This window comes from Chinchilla lanigera, unplaced genomic scaffold (genome assembly GCF_000276665.1).
Source record: "Chinchilla lanigera isolate Chin_1 unplaced genomic scaffold, ChiLan1.0 scaffold00001, whole genome shotgun sequence".
NCBI classification, from domain to species: Eukaryota; Metazoa; Chordata; class Mammalia; order Rodentia; family Chinchillidae; genus Chinchilla; species Chinchilla lanigera.
Window position 1 is genome coordinate 35,320,477 of NW_004955402.1, and position 20,755 is coordinate 35,341,231.

A 20,755-nucleotide genomic window follows, 5' to 3' on the forward strand; every position below is an offset into this window, starting at 1 on the left:
CCTTTCAGCTGGTCTGACGACTTCAGTGCAAAACCACCCCTCGGCGGGCCCCTGGGGGGACGGGAGGGCTGGGCCAAGGGTCCAGCACCAGGAACCTCAGATTTCAATCACCCTCTGGAAGGCCTACTGAAGTGGTGTGTCTGGGTTCTTCAACAGAAGTGGTCTTGATCCTGCCTCCCACTACCTTAGTTTCTCCGAGTCAGTCAACACTGTTACCAACATCAAGGCACACATCAAAGAAATGCTAAACATACAAATCAACAAATGGGACAATAAAAATCATTTAAAAGTTATTTTTAAATAGAACTGCTTAAAGTCAGAAACTAAATTTCCAATTCTTTCTATGCCCCAACAAGGATCTCACAAAGACTGGCTTCCCCATATTTCATGAGTTCTGTATTTTCAGCATTACATTCCATGACAAATTTGGAAATCCATTCACCACTTGTAATACACATGGATAACATTAAATAAAATCATATGGACCATATCTTTTTAATTTCTGTATCCCAGTATTAAGTTCAGTGCCTACCATGGACCAGGTTTTCAATACTTGAACAGTACAAAAACAGCCAAGATCAGCAAGTTTATTCTGGGTGAGCTGGGTGGAATTTCTGTACTTCCTGTGGTCTTCAGCTTTACATTTTCATTAACGTAGTTTTATCAAGTTATTTTCATGCGAGTAGTGAGACCCTTAGGAGCTGATTCGTGGCAGGGTGGCTTTGTAACATCTCATCTTGGTTAGGCTGTTTCCAGAACTCCGTTCTCAGTGTGCTTCTGGCTAGGTCAGGCCACAAGGGACATTTTGCCTGAGAACTGCAGAGCAGAAGTGGAGAAGCAGCATATTGTTTTTACACTTGGAAGATTGGTGAAAGGACACCAGGCACTGCTGCGGTCCATGCGTGCTGTCACTTATTTGCTGGCTCACCCTGTTGGTGTGGGGCAGCCGAGAGGCCTGCAGCTGCTCCACCTTCCCTAGCATCTTCCATCAGCCTCTCTAATCCTGGGCCAGATGTATTAGCTGTGTGAGGAAGAGCACCAGTTTCTTCTGCAGGATACCCACATCAAGATAGAAGATGGCGAGAGACTGACATGGATGCTAGGCCATCCACACTGATGCTGACTCTTGCTTGTGGGCTCCAATGTGTCCTCAAGTTTCCCATAATTTATATACATCTTCCCTTTCTGATTGCCTCACTGCAGACTTCAAGCTCCAGCATGAGATGGACAACAGCCTTACAGAGTCTATTTAATCAGCTCCCATAATCACACAGGTTCAAATCCCTCTGACAAATCCTTAAAATACACATGTATATCATCTGTATTTTGGTTCTTCTGATTATACCCTAATCCATTCGTATGGTAATCAGACTCTTCACTCAGGAGTCAGAATGCCAGTCAAATACATTTTCCTTAGAACATCACTGTTAGAATTACCAGAGTACTAGGGTTGGGTGTTGGACCCTAGGGGTAAAAAGCAGTAACAGATTACCCAGTCTTGGCTGGGGATGGGCTAAATAAGGCAAGGCAGAGGAAAAGGAGAGGACAGTGGCAGAGAATTTCTGAGTTACAAATGGAAATGACTAATTTGTATCTCAATTAACTCCTACTGCAGGGCTGGGACTAGGTAAGGCAAGGGAGGATACAAAATTTAAGGAGGCACTGTCAGTCTTGGCCCTATAAAGCTAAACAAATTACATGTCTGATCTTTTGGCATGTTATGAATGAAGCATGCTGAGTGAGGTAAGGCTGAGCCAAGGCTGGCCCTAGAGCAGAACTGGAGGCAGGAATTAGCCTCCTAGTAGACATTTGGTTTGAGGGGAAGGAACCAAGCAGAGAGGTCATGAGAAAGCAGGAGACACCCATTGTCAGGAGAGATGGGCCAGGCTGGCAGCTTTAGTTCCAGACTGTTCTGACTGAGGCTGAGGAGTCAGTTTGACAAGCAAAATGGACAGCAGGCAATGGAGAAGACACCCTTTAGGGTTTGAAGATTACTATGCAGCATATGGGGCCTGTGGTGAACCCAGTTTCTACAAGAATAGCTGCTCTGAAAACAAGGTGACCCCATCCGTATAGCTTTGGCACTCCTTAAACCATGCTAAAGGCAGGAGTATAACGGATTTATACATTATTTACAGTAATCCACTGTCTATTTCCAAAGTCACTGAAAACTATTACTGCAATATTACACATTATTGCACATAGGATTGCAGTTAACAGTTTAGTGCCTTAAAGAACAAAGCCTTTATAGCCGGAGTACAATTCTAGCTTTACCAATCTAGCTATTTGATATTGGGAAAGTTCATCTCATTGGAGTCTCAGTCTTATCATCTGCAAAACTGCACAGATCAATTTGCCTAAAAAGACTGCTTTGAGGATTCAAAACATTAGATCCACAGAAGCTCAATGAACAGCAGTTACTTTCCTTTTCTCATTTATTCACATTGCATTTTCAATTGTTGTCTCCCTGAGAAAATGTTTAGAGACACTGCCAGGTCTCATCAGAAGCCACTTAATTTGTGAAGATGGCTTGTTTAGCTTGTTTGTGGTGGCTTTAATTGCATCCCCTTCCCTACCCAACCTCCTCAACCCCTCTGTCCAATCTCTCCTTTTGGGAGGAGATGCACCAACTTTCTATTCTGACTTTTTCTTTCCAGCTGCTTCCCGTAAGTTTGAAGTACTGAGTAGGCCTGCTCCTCAAGTTTGCTGGGAAGTTTTCCTTTTAGGGCTGATACACACAGCCCTGTAACCAATCTATGGTCCAGTCCCTAGGAGATCAGGGTTGTCTTGTGAAGCCGGTCTGCAAATATCACCTTGAGTTCTACAGTCTGCAGAAGCCTCCAGTCTACTGCTTTCTAGCTCCAGGTTTTTTAAGGTCCTTGGACCTAGAGAAGAGGGAGCAGGTCTATATGTTGAATGAGGTTTGCTATATACAAAATGGAGTATAACAAAACCATTTCCTACTGTTCTGCATCCTCCACCCATTTCCACTTAATTATCCTGTATCTTTTCTTCTTAAATATTACCAGCTCAGACAGCCCAGCATCTTCTCCGTAACACGTAATTATTTTGCATGCAGAGAAATGATGGCTCAAGTAGGGATCCTGTCTTCTGAAGGGCAAGCCTTATAGGACTCAATGCTGTCATCACTAGGCCCCTCAAACTGCTGCACACCCAACAGAGGTCAGTCAGTAACTAAGTCATACTCTGGGTGTAGCTGGAGGGGTTCTGGTCTGCTGGAACTGGTTTGTAGGAATAAGGGAATCTAGCTGCTTAGCCAATGGTTTCTGCTCCGTCTCTTAAGGTTCTGTGCATGGCCTTCTGCAGGAGTCAGCATTCCTCAGTTTTACTCCCACCATCTCAGGCCTTATAGGCATCTACCATTTATCCTATTGCCAGGTCTAATGGAGAAGTTCTGCATAATATCTGAAAGAATAACCTCACCAGAAAAGGCTCAAGAGACACTGCCTAAGCCCCTCCACAGAGGCTGCTCTGGGAGGCACAGGACAAGCCAAAGGTCATGTAGCTGTATCTACCCACAGAGTCAGCTCAAGACCCACATTCCCTAACTAATCCATTACTCAGGTCAGCCCAGCAATATCTCTGTGATACACCCTCTTTCTATTGTCCAGAACACCCAGTGGTCTCTGAGAGACTCCAAAGGCCTTCAAGATCTCAGATGATGATGATGATCCTCTGAGTAAGAGCTTAGATACTACTAAATCTGGCCCTTACAGGATTTTCTTAGGGTGGTAGGGACCAAATTCTCTACTATTTAATTTTCTTTCAAATCTCATCAGAGTATCAGGTCTTTTCCCCCTTTCCCAAAATGAGATCCTGATCCAGAATGCTACTGTACTGAGTCTCAGCAGAAATCTCTAGGGTGCTGCAAACCCCTCTGCACTAGTTGTGAACAGTACAGCAGATGGGTCTTTATCTCCCTCTGTACCCAAATAGCTGGCTCTACTTTCAAAATTCAGGGTCCACATCTGGCCGGCATCCAACCCATCCCCACCCTTCACTGTGTGGGGCACACCTTGGCAACCAGGCTGCTGTGTCCCGGAAGCGGGTTCCACCCAGGCTGAAAATCTCCGTGATCTAGGGAAGAATTAACATCATGGGTCAACATGGCTGGAGGGGCTAAGGAAAGATCAGGGCAGGGACGGGTGTCCCCCAGCACTGACCACGGGTGTGCCAGCCCCTCCTGCCTCCTCCTCTGGGGCCGATTCGGAGACACAGCCATCCTTGTTCTCCTCCTTTCCCTCCTCAGGGTCAGGTGGCTCTTGCTTCACAGGTGGCAGGCCCGGGTCTACTGCCTGGGAGAAGTGGGAAAGGGCAGCAGTTAGAAGGACACGGTTGGACTGAGGAAAGTCCCTATCAGCCAACCTGCCATTGTGTTGACATATCTCACTTCCTTCACAGTTCAGCACAGAAATGCCAATTTGTGCCTATAATCCTTTACTACTCCTCACTGCTCTCCATTTTCCTATTAGCTGGGCAGCAAAGTGGGCAAAGCTAGTTGCCTGTGGATAATTGTGCAGAACAGCCACAATCAGCACACCTATCACTCTCAGTGCTACCATCAGAGCTCACTATCACTCTGCTTACAGACCACCCATTATGGCACCAACAGAACATCTAGCACTGCCCCCACCTTGCTAGCGCAGTCAGGCTGCAATGTGGGAGAAGTCAGGACGGCTGTGCCCGGTGTCCACTCTTCGTGGGCATCTGCCTTCTCTTGCTTCACCTGAGGTAAGGCCACAACCCAACTCAGGCCAGAGCACTGGGCCTCCTGCATAAGGGAGGATGGCAGCAGACATGTTCTCAGCTCCCTGGCAGGAGGCTGGGTGGCACAGGGAAGGGAAGGGTACAGTGGGGCCCTCACCTGCAATGGAGCTTCTGTAGAAGCTGTAGCAGGACCTGGCACCTGCACAGGACTGCTGGCGCCCTCCCGCAAAAACACAAGGTCGGTGCCAGGTGGAGGCAGCACAAAGCCACCACCAGCTTCCTGCTTCAGTGGAGCCTGGGCACGACCTGGTCGGGCTGTGCGCGTAGTCAAAGGGGACTTCACAGTAGGGCCCAAACGGGGCCGTCGAGCAGAACCTGGTCTCTTTCGACGAGGGTAAAGTGAGGGCGATCCTGCCCACTCCTCAGACCCTGACCCGGTACTGGGCAGCAGCCGCTTCTGTGAGGAGAGATGGGGTACTATGGCCACCTAGTGCCTTGACCAACCACACCCACCCTTCCCTACTCAGCGTGCCTACTAACTTCCCCTTAGTTCCAGAACAGAATTTTGTTATGTATCAGCCCTCATCAATGAGCCTGCCAGTCTCCCATTAGCAGTGCCTGTGTAACCTACATTCATTCACCCCAGCACAATGTCTACTACTAATCCTTGGCTGGAGCCACTGTACCTCCCAACCACCTAACAGGCCTGCCCACCACTCCCAGGCACTGGAGTACCTGGCCCAACCTATCCCATCCACTTGACCCTTCCTGCCCCACCCACCATGGCAAATTGCAGGCACTGGCGCCAACGACACTTCTGGCGCTTCTGGTTGCTGCCCCCGAATTTGGGCTTGTCGCAGCAGAAGTCGCAGCGGCCACAGTCCATCCGCCGTAGGCAGGCTGCACAGGCCCCGCACTTGCGGTTCTGCCGGCGGTTCGTGTAGGGCTGCTGGGGTGGGGGGGGGAATGGTGGTGCTGTCACTAGGACTAGGAGAGGCTATTCTCAATGCCCATTCCAGTGCTGTTCCTGGTGCTCTTTCTGTCCCATTGGGACAGCCAGCTGCACACTAGTCTCAGTCTGCTGACTCCCCATTTATCACACTCCAGCATTGGCAAGTTCAACATTAACCAGTATCACTGTGCCAGCTGGGCTTCAATACCATTAGGACTGTGGCTGCTTCATCATGGTATCATCACAGTATCTGCTGCTCTTTGACCAGCTACCAAGACAACGCTTTTGACCCCGACTTCCAGCAGGACTTCGTTAGCCCTCTATTAGCTCCCATCAGCTGCTGGCTATATCCGCTCATTCTGCATGAACACTAGTCACTAAGCTCCCTGCTCCTCTATCGGCTCCACCATTGTGTCTCCTGGTCCTGTGTTAGCCACCAGTGTTGATTCATCTGATATTAGGCACTGTCACTGTACCTGCTGATCCCATATTAATCCTTCCTCATCACTGCTCATCCTATTCTAGTACCCATTTCTGAGCCTTGTTGTGCCCCTATTAGGCCCATTACAGCAACTGCTTTTTTGGAGTTAATCAAGCGTCTAAGAATGTCTAGGCTTATCCAGGTAGGGTGGGGCCACTCACTAGCTCGTCCTCGTCTACCCAGTAATAGATGACTTCGGCAGGTGGTGAGGGTACCAGGGCGCTGGCATGCTGCAGAGGCAAACGGGGAGGGGTCAGGGTAGGTACTGGGTAAGGTTGGGGTTGTGCTTTCCCCCTGCCCATCAGGGCCTTACCAGTTCTACAGGCTCTGGGGTCTCTGCTGCAGGAGGGGTAGGCAGTGACTGAGCTTGAGAGTGTTGCTGGGCAACCGTCTTGGAATCAGAGCCTCCCCTGCGGCGGCCACGTTTACCCTGGGAGAGCCAAAAGAACGGTCAGGGTTTGGTGGCACCAGCCACACATAGGATCCCCTAGGAATACAGAAAGCATGCGTGACACGCCAGGCATAGTGGCACATGCATATAATACCAGCACTTGGGAAGCTAAGGCAACAGGATCACATGTTCAAGGACAGCCTTTCCCAGGACATAGTGAGACCCTACCTCAAACAAAAAAGAGCAAAAGCATGCATAGGACCCTGTGCAGTGGAGCACTCACAGCAGGGGGAGCCACAGCCAGGGGAGGGCGTCGCTGACATCGCTGACGATGGCGACTGAGCCGGTGAGCAAGATGCTGGCAGACAAAGGCAGGTAGGTGGGGTCAGGAAGGTGAGTGTAAGATGGGAAAGAAAAGAAGATATGAGGTGGACAAGGCCAGGTTGAGAGGAAGCAGCAGTGGCGGTAACTTTTACAGCAGAATGAGCTCTGGCCCAGCCTTGGTCCCGCCAGTGCTGGCCCCTCCAGCCTGACTCACCCGAAGGCAGCGCCGCTGCACACACCTCCACTGGCGCCTAAGACCAGGGCGGGGAGGGCGAAGGCAGACTCGGCAACGGCCACAGTCCTCTTGGGTCTGACAGCCCCGGCACACTCCACACCCTCGGCTCTGTGGGGGGCCGGAGGTGTGATGCAAGGGGTCAGGGCTATGAGGGCCAGAAACTGGGGTGAGCCTTGGGCCCACCCCACCTGCCGAACTCACCCTCTCCACAATCCGGAGGCAGCGTCTCCGCTCACACTTGCAGAACAGCCCTGAGGCCACATCGTGGGGCAACTGCAAGAGGCAGGTGGAACAGGCCCCGCAGTCTTCAGTTACTCGGCAGGCTGCACACTCTCCACAGCCCACACGCTGCCAGAAATAAGGGGCATAAGTCACAGGCCCAGATAGGATAGCTCCAGGCTAACTTACTACCTTACTCCCTTACTCCTTCCTGTCTGCTGACCCAACTTCAGCTCCTATCACCATGTCCATTAGTCCCCCATTAACCTCATCACTGTATCTTGTAATTACTCATTAGTCACCAACATTGAGTCTACAATGTCTAATGGTCCCGTTAACTTCATCCCTGTGTCTATTGATAGACACCCTATTAATTCTCCTTACTATGTCTTCTATGGGTGGACATATTTATTTAGTCCTCTAAAAGGACTCACATACCCTGTGAACTATCACCAATCCTTCAGAACCTCTACCAGCCCCATCACGTCTTGCTCCCACTACAGCGCTGTGAGGAAAAAGCACACCGCTCTTACCTTAAACATCCTCTGCTCCCGATTGAAGGCAATTCTCTGTGCTGGGAGAGGGACAGAGAAAAGTGGGAAGGGAAGAATAGACACTTGGCTTCACCCAGTGCCTTGGCCTTGACTCCCTTTCACCACTCAACCTCTACCCACATTTCACACTTCCTAAATCCAACTGCCAACCATGCCACTAGCCTCTGTCCTAACATCCACCAATCAACCTCTAACCTAGCCTGACACCCGGTCTGCCCCAGCTCCTGTCTCCAAGTGTTCCATCCCCCAGGAGGCCGGTCACCTCTGCAGTCTTTGCACAATGTCTTGAGCCGCTGCCTTCCAGTACCATCCCCTGAGAAGCTGATTCCACAGTTCTCACAGCACCTGAGATGGGAAAGACAGGTGTGGGGCCCTAAGAGCACCACTGGTTTCAACCCTCTCCTACCTGGCTAAACTTAGGCGAACACTCACCCAGGTGCAGGGAATGAAGCTGGGGCTGTGTCTGTATCAGCCTTGGCTTCATCTTCTCGGGTCTCTTTCCTGACTTTACTCTTCTGGGGTCCAACATGACGTTTCTGAGCCTTGGCTGGCTTTGAAGCCTTCTTCCGTTTCTTGCTGGGGACAGCCACAGAACGGGCCTAGAGATGAGGGTGAGGACAGGAAGAACGTGGGTCAGTATATGGGTGTCACAAATCATAGTCACCCTCTGCCCTGGGCCCCCCACATCATGAAGTACCTTAGGGGTTGAATAGCACAAGATGCCTTGTTTGAAGTCGAAAAGGCTGAGGTCACACGCAGGGCCCAAGTATCGGGTGAGCTCAACTTTGCTTCGGATCCTGTCTCCTGTGGGGCTGGGGATGGGCCAGGATGAGTTGGTACCCAGGTACAGCCAATGCCATTCTACGCATTCAACCCTCTCAGTTAGCAGGATACAGGCAGCAACCTGGAACGGGCCTGAGGCCTACCCAGGTCCTATGCTAATTCTGAGTAACGGAAATACATATTAAATATGACTAAATATCAGCCTGTGTACAAACATGGTCACAAGCTGTACAATGTTTTGGTCAATGACAAACCACATATTTTATGGCAGTCCAATTAGATTATAATAGAGCTAAATAATTATTATTGTCTAGCAACACTGCCACCATTATGTCACGGCACAATGCATTACGTTCTGTGGTGAGGCTCGTGTAAACAAACCTGTGCTGCCAATTATATACAAGTACATCAAATATAATTATATGTAGTACATACTAAGTGATTATTACTGGTTTATATATTTACTATATGCTTTTTACCACTTGAGTATGTTCCTATTTATAAAAAAATTTACTGTAGGGCCGGGGAGATAGCTCAGTGGTGTAAGCACCTGCCTGGCAAGCATGAGGTCCTGAGTTTGATTCCCCGCACAAAAAAAATTTACTGTAAAATAGTATTTACTGTAAAATTTACTGTAAAATAGTATGTTAAACAGGCATTAGCCTTATTCATCACACACACACACACACACACATATATATACACATATATGCCACATGATATTTTGACCAACAGCAAACCAAATATACAAAAGTGGTCCCATAGGATATTGCCCAGTGACACAGTACTAGCTGTCTTAGTCTTAGTTTGTATAAGTACATTCTATAATGCTTATGTGGTGAAATTGCCTGCCATCTTCCTTAAAACATATCTCCGTCCTTAAGCAATGCATGGCTGTATCATCTATACACCATCTAGTTTTGTGTAACTACGCTCAATGATGCTGGCACAATGAATTCACCTAATGATGCATTTCTCAAAATGTATTTCTTTGTTAAATGCAACACATAACTGTATAAATGCAAACAGCTAGGCATGGTGGTACAAGCCTATAATCCTAGCTATTTGAGAGGCTAAGGCAGGAAGAACAAGTTTGAGCCCAGTCTGGGCAACATAGTGAGATCTGGTCTCAAAAAATAAACTAAAAAAAAACACATGCGCACCTCTCAACTACTTGAGAGGTTGAGGCAGGAGGACTGATTAAACACAGGAGTTCAAGGATGGCCTGATTAAAAGTATGACTTCTTTTTTTAAAAAAAGGAACTTTAAGGGCAGTGATGGCAAACCTTCTAGAGCCAAGGGCCCAAACTACAACCCAAAACTCACTTACCTATCGCAAAGCACGAGCACTACAATTAAACCTAAATATTTCAGTTTCAGTTTAGAAAAATCAACTTATACATTAACATCTTTTGTCTTAAAAGAAAAATAACACACATGCCATAGGTTTGCCACCACTGCCATAGGAGCTACTGGGGTTGTAGCTCAGTGGCAGAGTGCTTGCCTAGCATGTGCAAGGCTCTGGGTTTGATTTCCAGCACCACAAAAACAGAAAAAAGAATGTTAAAGACCTTTAAAAAAATAAATGTAGAGTGTAGTTCAGTGGAAGAATGCTTATCTGGCATATACAAAGTCTTGAGTTCAGTTCTCAAAACCAAAAAGAAAAAAAAAGACTTATCTACAACCCAATACTAGTGTTACTGAAAACATTTTATGTAAATAAAAACACAAATGAGAACACAAACATATCAAATAATACGTAAAATATGTAAGCATTACATAATCAAATAAAGAAAATGTGTAACAGAAATGCTTAAAAATATACAAAAATGTAACTACATAAATTATAAATATTTGACAATGGGAAAAAATACTCCCTGAGTCTATTCAGTTCTATGTAGGTACTGATTGTCTTTTATAATAAACTATCTTTTCAAACAACCTTGGAAGATAAAAATGGGGTCTCCTTCCAGAGCAAAAAGCAAACATATTTACTATCCTAATATTAGAAAAGATTTAATTCCGTAAGTTCAGTTGTTTCCCTGTAATATAATCCACTCTACATGTGGTACCTGTTACTCGACCATCTTCATGTCACTAGGTGGAGACTGGGATTCAAGGTACTAGCACAAAAACAATGACATTTTGGATCTTGCAAATGGTGTAATAAACTCTTTTCCATCTCTGACCCAGAAGACTCATATTTTCTACCAGCCCCACAAAACTGAAATGAATGTATCTAAGTAGGATAAAATCTCAGATCTGACAGTTCCTGAAAATTATAAGTTCTGAAAGTTTTATACAAATATGCAATTATGTTTAAAAGTTAATTAAATATAAACAAAAGGAACTGTTTATGGTTTTACTGTATTCCTTTAGGGAAATGGCAACTTTGACACAAAAAGAAGACAAAGAGCATAGAAAGTTTAATAACTGTATCACTATTACGTCTAAAACATGTAAATATTTATAAACACGATTTTATGTTTACAGTCAATTTTTATTATTCATGGTAGTTATGGTTTTTAATGCTGCCATCAACCCTGAATTACTGTACAAGGAATCAATGTTCCTAGAAAAAACATAGGGTTAAGTTTCAACAAACCTTTGGTCACATTTTTATTAACTCATCAATACATAAAATATTATTTTAGGTGTTCGTTTAAAGATACCTTTCTTAATCTATGTATTTTTATAAATGATTGCCAGGTCTGAATGATTTAAAGCCAGGGGCTTTAGAGGCTGTTTCTGCCATGTAGGTTCATCTGCCAACGTCCTCATCAAGTAAGTCAGTCTCACTGGCACTGAAAGCTTATTCTATTAAATAACCCTTATCCTGTATAACATGAAGCAAATATCTTTAAGACTTTTCTCCACAGATTCCTCATCTATACCTGAACAGCATGTAAGTTTAACGTTTTTCATGCCATACCACTTTTGAAATGTGCCAGCCAGGATTAGCTGAGATAGGCTTGTATTTTCCAAATACTGGGTAACGTCTTTTGCTTTCCTCATAATAACGCTGTACAAAATGTTTTACTGGTTATTTTACGGCTCCACAAATTTAGCTGCTTTTCCTCAAGTAATACAAATGTTACTTTTTGTACTTCCCACAGCAGCCTCACATACATACTGCCAAGTTTTCTCTTCTTTTTCTGGATGTACCATGCTTTTGATTCGTAACACTAAACTCACAGCTAACAGTATTGTAATTCATGCTCAAATGAAGTTTATCTGACAGGCATTTTCTCCATAATGCACATCACACCCTTCTTTATTTTTCTTTTTGACACAGGGTCTCACTATGCAGTTCAGGCTGACCTTGAGCTCGCTTTGTAGCCCAAGCTGGCCTGGAACTCGCAACGATCCTCCTGCCTCAGCCTCTAGAGTGCTGGGATTACAGGCATGCGCCACCATGCCCGGCTATGACAACCTTCTTGAGCTAAAAACACTAGATGGCAGGCACTTCACTACTTAAATCTGGGGGTCATTTTAAACAGCAAAATCACAAGAAAAGTATACAAAAATGAGAAAAACGTGGCACTAAACAGACCACATAAAGGATACTTATTTACAATATGAAAGCTGACACAAAAAGGCCTTGTTCAATGTTGGTTGGGAATATGTGATAGGATGACTCAAATTTTTAACTGCTCTGTGTATCTGTGAATAACCACGAAAGTACCATATTAACTTTGGTCAAATAAATTTTATTAAGTAGGTGAATTTTCAAAGATGAAATCTGAATATTGAGGATTGACTATGTGCATAATTTGAAGTCTACCCATAAATTTAACCACACTTTCTCTTAATTTACATCTAACCAGGCTCAACCCCTCCCCTGACTCTGCCCATAACCCACCCAGTACCTCTGGTAATAGGTGTCTGAGCGTCCACAGGTGGCCCCTGACTTGCGATAGACTTCACGTCGCTTCCAGCCAGGGCCCAGAGCTGGGCAGTCCAGCCAGTCCTCAGCCATGGAGGCCTCAGGAAGCAGCAGCAGCCTGCAAGGTGGGGAAGGGTCGGGTATGGGAGAAACTGTGGCTCTAGAGAAGGGTAGGGAGAATCTGAGGCTCCAGAGAGAGGTAAACTGCCCCAATCCACACAAATCACTGGCATCCTTTAATTCTCCGCCTAAAACCTAACACTTGCCACAGGGAACTAGCTCGTGATGGGAGAGAAAACCCCATTCTCACCCTTATTCTTCCCAGGAGCTCTTCATTCCTTCTCCTCCTCCTTAATCTGCTAGCTGCCACTGTTCACCATTCTCAGACTGAGTCCATCATTTCTTTTCACCACAAAACCAAGCCTCTCTCATTCTTCTTCATTCCTGTCTTTGGCACAAGAGATCCTCCCTGACTTTAACATAAGGGATCCTATCTTTCCTTTGTCACCCTAACACCCTCACAGTTCTCACCCTCAGCCTAAGAAGACTCATTTCTCTGACCTCCTCCTATTCCTCTTCTTGTTGACCTAAGAGTTGCCAATTTTTTTCTTTCAGGATTTTAACTGTCCTACTTCTTCCTCCAGGGCAATATTCTCGTAATTATCCTGCTATTTCGGTATTATGACTTCAACTTCCACTGCATCCTCTGTGAGTGAGCCCCTGCTCCTGAGTATCACTGCTCTGAACAGCCCCCTCATTCTTCCTATCCTGAGTCTGGAAACCTCCCACATCTCCATGTCACAGTCCAAGAGCTCCCCTACCCTCAATTTCTGTTCCTTCGGCGTTCTGGTCCACAGCTGCCCCAATCTCTGCCCCTAAGTCCCTCTACCTGTCTTCTTTACAGCCAGAAAGTAATCCACTTTTCCCCTTCAATGGTTTCATCCTCCATTCCTCCTGGGCCTGAGAAAACCTGATTTCGCCTTCAGCACTCCAAACTGTCCCCACTTTCCTCACCGTTCGTGTCACAGGATCATGACATCTCTGCCGGCCTCCTGATGCTCTATTCACTCTCCATATGAGTCCCCCATTTCTCTCTGTCATCACCTAAGTGCCCCTTACTTTCTTCTCTGAGCATTATGAACCCCCACTTCTCTCTCAACTTGGAAGGCCCGGTGTCTCCCCCTGCACTTCCTAGTCTCGCCCATTCCACCTCGTCTTCATTCCGAGGTCCTGATAGTCCTATCAGCATTCTGAGCCACATTCCATCCTGTCCTCCATCTAACTCCCTCTGTTCCCCCCTTTTAATGTGCCGACGCCGCCATTCCTCTACCTCCTCGGCCCGAGGGCCTTTCATTCCTCCCGTCAGCATTCTGAGCCTCAATTCCTTCCTACCCTCCTCCCGAGCGCTCTCCACTCCTATGCCTGTCTCACCAGCTTGGCACCAGCCCCGTAGCTTCCGCCGCTCTAGGGCCTCGGACCCATGGTGAGGGTCCCGCCTGCGCGTCCCGCCTAGCTCTACTCTTCCTCCTCCGCAGCCGCCTCCTCCAAACGGTAGCAGTTGTCTCCGCCGCTGTTCGTTGCTCCCGGAACCGGAAATCCGTTGCCTGCTTCTCAGGCTCCGCCCCCGAAGTGAAACCTGCGCCCTGCATTGGCGGCGCGTACCCTAACAGCAGAGGCTGCGGCGCCGGAGGGCTGAAGCTTCACAGCAGCGCGCGCCCTTTGCGTGCTGCGCCTGCGCACTGATTCCAACCGCAGTTAATGCACCCGTCCGGGAGCTGCGCCTGCGCCGCTCGCTGTCCCAGCTGGCGCGTCCTTCCCCGTGCAGTCCAGTCTCAACTTCAGGGGGTGTGGAGGGTCGGTTTGCGCCCGTACCATGCCGCGGGGCCCTTGTCTCCACAAGCAGTCAGCAGCGCCCCGTCAGCTGACGCACGGCCTAACCCGGCCAGCACGCCCTGCCGGCCCTCTCCGGCCCCCACCCGCTCGGTTAGAGTCCCAGTTAGTGTCCTGCGTTCTTCCTGAGCCGCCCCAGCTCCTTCCGCGGAACCGGGTGGGGGCAAGGAAGTGGTGGCACATTGCAAGTAGACTCAGGGGGTGAGTCTTCGTGCCTTCAATGGGAGCGGGTGGAGTAGGGTGCGGCTCTCTGCACAAGCCTAGTGGGCTCCAGGTGAAAAACGTGTCCCCAAAGCAGGGAAAGAGACGCCCACTGCACCTCCGCCTGGCACAGGGGAGCCAGACCACCGCAGCGGCTGAGAGCTGACCTACAGTTACCACCAGCCCAAGGCAGGCTGCGCACAGAGGTGCCGGGGCTCATCTCCCTTGGCAGGTCAAAGCCCGCAGCCCAAAGAAGCAGAGTGGGTGGACTAGATACTCACAGCCTAGCGCGCTGCGGCCTCCTGAGTACAGGTGTGCCACCGCCCATCTCACGCAGGGGCTAAGAATGCAGTTGCAACTGCAGCGCAGCGAGCGTGAAGGTCATCAGGAGTTATCTTCCTCAGTTCTTCAAAATTTTATTAACAAAATGCAGGGCAAGGGGAAGGCAAGGGTGAGTGGACTCCACAGTCCCACCCAAGCACAGACAACAGACAGAGACAGACACTCAGGAAAATTCTGAGAACCTTTTGTAAGGGCAAATGGACAGTCAAAAGGGGGATAGGTACAGGGACAGAAGGAACAAAAGGAGGCTCAGGGCCACTCTCCTGACTGGAATGCAGGGTGTGAGGGGCTCTGGGCTGATGAGGCTCAGCGGTCAGCACTGGAGCGCAGGTCGGTAGTGAGTGGGTCATGCTGGATCGTTTGGTGCAGCATTAGGGCCAGCAGCCCTGCCCGGTTTGTCATGGCCGTCCGTACATTGCGCTCCTGCTCAAATAGCTCGTCCAGCTTGTACCACTGCCAAGGGAGTGGAAGGAGCCATGAGAAACAGCTCCTGCGGTTCCCCCTAACCCTTGCCAGCATGACACCTACCACTCGCACACGCTCCAAGTCCACTTCTGCACGCCGCAGCTTCTCCCAGCAGTAATGGCGATTGCACTGGCGCTTGGGTAGGCGGCAGAAGTCACCAGTGAGCTCGAAGACGTCACGTACAAGGGGGCACCCACATACCTCATCGGCTGGCACCTGCAGAGAAACCAAGGGTGGGGATGAGTAATGGTGGTGAGGGTAGAGGAAGAATGGGACAGTGCTCACAGAGAAGGAATGGAGTTCGGGGACATGGAAAAGGGGAGGAAGAGGTGATTCAAGGAGGAGAAAGGAATGAGAGTTGTCAAGTAGGAAAAAGGAAGCGAAGGAGGATGAGATGAGGAGCAGAATGGGGAGAATTGAGGAAAAACCTTACTTTGGGGTCCCGTGAGTGCTCGGGACATAGCACCTGGAGCCGCTTACAGTATGTTTTGCTCTGAGGATTATAGACATCACAGAAGAGTCGTGTGGCCCTAGGAGTTTAGAGATGGTAATGGAGCGTGAGAAGAAACCACCTATCCTTGCTCATGCTCATTTCCTGTCTGAACTCCACACATATTCCACTTCTGACCCTACCCTTGTTCCCCCTCCTGTAACTCCCTATGACACCTTCACTCACCCTTCAATGCGTGTTGGGTACATGGATCCAAAGGACGTCTGGCTCTCATACTGGAGGAATAAACACAAATGGAGGTAATTGTGAATGTGTGCTGCATGCCCTCCCAAGACACCACCAGAACAACACATCTGTCCCCCGTGGGCCCACTGCTATTCCCACACCATTCACCCCCTAGGCTGACACCCTGACCTTGGCATAGCAGCGCTCCATGTGGCGCAAGGCAACACGTGGGTTGATGGGGTGCCCGCAAGAGACACAGAATATCTGCAAGTCTGTGTCATCACTGTCATTCTCATTGCTCTGCATGGGGTAGAAGAAATGATGAGGCCAGGTGTGACCAGGTATTTGACCCTGCCCTACTAGGTTCACGCTTCCTAACCTCCTCATCCTCGCGCACAGCCTGCTGCTTGGCACGCAGAATGATGGCCTCAAGCTCATGGAATCTGCGTTCCATTTCCTGAAGGCGAGTACGGGCACTCTGCTGCTCACGGCGAATGCGTTCTAGCAGCTTCTTGCCATGCTCTTCAGCAATGCAAGGGCTCTGCTGCCACTGCTGGATGCGCTGGGGCAGGATCTCATAGATGCGGCTGCAAAGAGACAGTGGACAGAGTGCAGGCAAGGAAGGTGGCAGATAACAAAATGGGTTATAAAATGGTGGAAGGACAATAGGTGAAAGGCCAAATGCAAAGTGGATGGGCAGATAGTGACTGAATGCTGGATGAATGGGCAGATGGATGAGAGATGAGTGACCATCCAGATGCTGGATGGGTGGCTGACCGGTAGATATACAGAGGGGCTCTGGTCATGCCCTACTCTGTATTTCCTGACTCCCAGCCCCCAAGAAAAACTCACTTGGCTGCCAGCTTCATGCCACAGTCATCTGAGCAATACTTGGAGCCTGGCTGAGCGGCACGCACACAGCCAGGTCCCAGGCACTGTGGTAGTGATGCAGGGTCCTTGGCATCAGCCCTCTCTGGGTGCTTCCATTTATCCTTGTGCTTCTGTTTCTGCCGATGCCGCTTGTATCTCTCCTCCTTCTGTGGGATGAGACAGGTGAGGTCACAGTGGAATCAAAAGTCATCCTCAGACCCTGTCTCCCTCTCCATTCCAGCATTTTCTGGCTCTTGCCCCATCCAGTCCTTGACCTCTACACCTCCCTCTCCACCCTTCTCATGCCTTCTCATACCCATTTTACCCTCTCCATCACCTTCTTCTCAGACTTCTTCTCCCGACGCTTTACATGCTTCACTTTCACTGCCCTCTTCCTAAGTGCAGGGTCCAGGAATGGAGACTCTTCTGTGTCACTCATCCAGGGCTGTAAGCAGGGTATGTAGTGATCCACCTGCCCACTCTGGACGATACCACCACCCATTCACTTCCCAAAGCAACCCTGCAAGCTCTCTGCCTTCTCCTCTCCCTTTAAGAATATCTCTGCTTCTATAACCTTTATCCTTCCACCAAGGAAGGTTCTTGGTGCTTACTAGGCCATGGTCATCAAAGGCCCCTGCACAGAAATCCTGGTACAGGTCAGGATCCAGTGTTAGGTCCTCATCTGAGAGTGGTTCAGGTGTGGCTGTAGCCTCGGGTGGTTCCTTGACGGCGGATGACGCCACTGCCCCCTCATCTTCACGGATGCGGCCCAGCTTCTGTGATGGCTGTGGCTGCTGCTGAGTGGGCGGTGGCCGGCGGGGCCTTGGCAAGGACTCTGAAGGTGTCACCGGCGAGAGCTGCAGGGCAGAATCTCAGGACTGGCCCTGACCGCCCTGCCCGCATGCCCTGCCCCGCCCTGGGGGGCTGGACTCACCGAGGAAGGGAAGTACTTGTACGATTCCTGTGCCGGCAGGAGGAAGGCCTAGGTCAGCCCCAGATAGATGGAGGGTACCCCTGCCCTAGTCCCACCCTCCTCTTTTCCCTTGACACAACTGTCCCCATACCCCTCACCAGCAGGACATGTTCATCCCTGCCTGCTGTGTTCTGACATGCCCAACTACCTATACACACCTGGGTCTACCCTGCTCATCTAGGGTTCAGGGGTTCTTCTGCCAGCCCAGCACATTTAGTCATGTAGTATTTATTGACACATGCTAGGCCTTCCCTCCTGCCCGGACAAAATCAGGCTTCATCCCACCTGGGCCCACCATTCCTAGTCTCAAACAGCCCTACCTGGACCTCCCAGCCATGCACTCCCACCTGACCCTGACCAGCTCTGTCCATGCTCACCCGGGCTCGCAGCTGACACTGGCGAAGCCGACACTTCTGCCGGATCTTGTTGGGGCCCCCGAATTTCTTCATGTCACGGCAGAAGTCACAGTGGCCACAGTCCTCTGTACGCCGGCATGCCTCACACTCACCGCACATTCGAGCTGACCTTTTGATTTGCTGTTGCTGCTGGTGATGCTAAGAGATGTTGCCCAGTACAGAAATCAGGAATTTAGCAATGGCTCAAGATGGGGCCACCATACCTACCCCAACCACTGCCACTCACCTGACTAGGTGTGACCACCAGTGGCTGCGGAGAGGATTTGTGGGGTGAAGGAGAGCCCCGAGCAAGCATGGCCCCGACCCCTGTCCCTGATCCTGCCCGGCGCTGCAGGTCTGGATCTGGGACAGGCCTCTTGCGCCCTCCACCCTCATCCCGGGGCTCACTGCTGTCCCGTTCATTGCCATCCCGCTCCCGTGACTTTTTGTGCCGATAGCGAATCTCCAGTTTAGGGTCTTTCTCTGTGGGGTAAAGGGATAGTTGGTCTGGAATGGGAGCTTTTCTTTTTTTTTTGAGACAGAATCTCACTATGTAGTTCAGGCTGGCCTTGGGCTATGTAGTCCAGGCTGGCCTCAAACTCTCAGTGATACTCCTGCCTCAGCCTCCCAAGTGTTGGGATTAGAGGCGTGCACCACCACACCTGGCAAAAAAAGATAGTTAGCCTGGTGGGCTTCAATTGTCCCAGAATCCCTTTCTTCCTTTTCTTTTACTGTCTGATCTACCTGTTCTGCCCCCCGCTCCAGGGCAGAATTACTTATGTATCAGTAAGCTTGTCAGCGTTTACAATGCAGTTCACAATCAAGCTTACCACAAACCAACAAACACTCAGCCCACAGACATATACCACCTGCTACCCGTGATCCCTTCTACCACAGCTCTTCCTCCTCCCTGTAGCCCAACCTGCTCTCCATAAGCATCCCAGAATATGCCCTCACCTCGGCACTCCCGACAGTACCACTCTCGGATGGCCTTGGCCATCTTCTCAGTGATCCGGATGCAGTCCCCATGGAACCACTCATTACAGCTGTCACATCCACTGCAGAGGATGGGGTGGATGGGAGAGATGTGAAGGGTATGCCCAACTGGCCTCCCCAACCTTGCCAGATGTCAGCCCTACCAGTCTCTCCCTAACTTACATCATGAAGCAGTTGATGTCTGGTTTTCGGCAGATGCAATAGATGGGTGCATTCTCCCCATTCTCTGACTTGCTGTCCTCCCCTGCGTCTGGAGGCTCTGGGTCTGAACCATCTCCTTCCTGTGGAACACCCCCATTATGGCTCCTTGGACAACCCAAGTTGTCATCTCCCCATTACAGCTCCACCATGGCTCACCACAGCTTCCCATTCCGCCTATGAACTGCCCACCGCAGCTCCCCAAGTCCCTCTGTCGTGGTTCCCATAGATCCCCATCACTCAGCCAGATACCTCATGTCCTGCCTTGTAACTCTCCGAAATTCTGCCACAGATCTGCCAAGCGCCTATCCTCACTCCCATGGGTGCATCTCACCCTATGTCCCGGTCAGAAGTCTTAACCGAATCCCATCAGGGATCCTACACAGTTAACCCTGAAGTTGTTCTGCACACTTTCCGTCACGGTTCCCCACGTACTAGGAGCCTTGACACAGACTGTCCAACAGGCTCACCACAAACCCCTCATCCCTCTGTCCAAAGAAGCCCCGTCACAGCTGCCCACAGAACTGCCGTCTGAGGTACCCACTAAACTTCCACCACGAACCCTGCAACAGCTCAGCACAGAACCACAAGAAGGTTCCCCTCACACACTATCGTTCTCCACAGACTCCCACCATACGGCCCACAGACTCGGGTTTCTGCTCACCAAAGACGCTCCGCGCGTCTGTCCAGACACCAGTTTTAACCCCACCGACCTCTATCGCCAAACCCCTGCCTGGACCCTGTACTCACCATATCTCCGCTCCCGGCTCACTCTCACTCTCCAGCCGGAGTCCCGCGAACCTACACAAACACCTCGGCGGCGTCCGCGGCGGTTGCAAAAGCGCCCACAACTACTTCCGCTACGATCGCACCTCCCGGGCACCGTAGTCCTACTGCGCATGCTCAGTGCGACGGTTCTGTGTCAAACAAATAGATCGCCCCCGCCCGCCCACCACCACCCTCCCGTGCCTGTGAATGTCCCTCAGGCGCCACCATCTTGACTAAAGAGTCCATATGGTTGCCGAATTCCCCACGTTCAAGGGAAACATGGTCGCATCTATAATGATGCTTTTTAGAGGGCACTGCCATCTTGTAAATCGAGTCCGTACAGTGGCTGCTTGCAATTCCTCGTCGTTAAAGGCAATATGGCCGCACCTACTTCGTGTTTCCACACAAATGTCGTCATCTTGGAATCT

General features: G+C 49.6%; 2 protein-coding genes across 16 annotated transcripts; both read right to left on the reverse strand.

The window, feature by feature from the left end:
- Nucleotides 1-278: 278 nt before the first annotated feature.
- Mbd1 (methyl-CpG binding domain protein 1) lies at nucleotides 279-14,275 on the reverse strand. 12 transcript variants are annotated; one of them, XM_013510642.1, is made up of 17 exons: nucleotides 13,985-14,274; nucleotides 12,537-12,671; nucleotides 8,582-8,696; nucleotides 8,317-8,483; nucleotides 8,147-8,229; nucleotides 7,864-7,904; nucleotides 7,313-7,459; nucleotides 7,091-7,219; nucleotides 6,836-6,910; nucleotides 6,475-6,591; nucleotides 6,323-6,391; nucleotides 5,510-5,677; nucleotides 4,886-5,185; nucleotides 4,655-4,792; nucleotides 4,185-4,316; nucleotides 4,037-4,098; nucleotides 279-816 (listed from the first exon to the last, which is right to left on the reverse strand). In XM_013510642.1, exons 1-17 carry the CDS (start codon nucleotides 14,200-14,202, stop codon nucleotides 675-677), a joined length of 2,238 nt encoding a protein of 745 aa, XP_013366096.1. In that variant the 5' UTR covers nucleotides 14,203-14,274; the 3' UTR covers nucleotides 279-674. The 12 variants fall into 12 exon arrangements, with proteins under 12 accessions (XP_013366096.1, XP_013366141.1, XP_013366097.1 ...); XM_013510646.1 differs by lacking the exon at nucleotides 279-816 and adding an exon at nucleotides 1,404-2,885 and having other exon boundaries at nucleotides 13,985-14,272; XM_013510687.1 differs by lacking the exon at nucleotides 6,836-6,910 and having other exon boundaries at nucleotides 5,510-5,674; nucleotides 13,985-14,273.
- A 768-nt stretch (nucleotides 14,276-15,043) lies between these two features.
- Cxxc1 (CXXC finger protein 1) lies at nucleotides 15,044-20,415 on the reverse strand. Of its 4 annotated transcripts, none has more exons than XM_005372924.1 (15): nucleotides 20,310-20,415; nucleotides 19,524-19,642; nucleotides 19,323-19,423; nucleotides 18,613-18,848; nucleotides 18,348-18,524; nucleotides 17,932-17,958; nucleotides 17,609-17,854; nucleotides 17,323-17,442; nucleotides 16,980-17,164; nucleotides 16,507-16,714; nucleotides 16,317-16,427; nucleotides 16,128-16,177; nucleotides 15,885-15,981; nucleotides 15,515-15,667; nucleotides 15,044-15,439 (listed from the first exon to the last, which is right to left on the reverse strand). In XM_005372924.1, exons 1-15 carry the CDS (start codon nucleotides 20,310-20,312, stop codon nucleotides 15,293-15,295), a joined length of 1,980 nt encoding a protein of 659 aa, XP_005372981.1. In that variant the 5' UTR covers nucleotides 20,313-20,415; the 3' UTR covers nucleotides 15,044-15,292. The 4 variants fall into 4 exon arrangements, with proteins under 4 accessions (XP_005372981.1, XP_013366148.1, XP_005372982.1 ...); XM_013510694.1 differs by having other exon boundaries at nucleotides 17,314-17,442; XM_005372925.2 differs by having other exon boundaries at nucleotides 17,335-17,442; nucleotides 20,310-20,414.
- Between the last annotated feature and the right edge of the window lie 340 nt (nucleotides 20,416-20,755).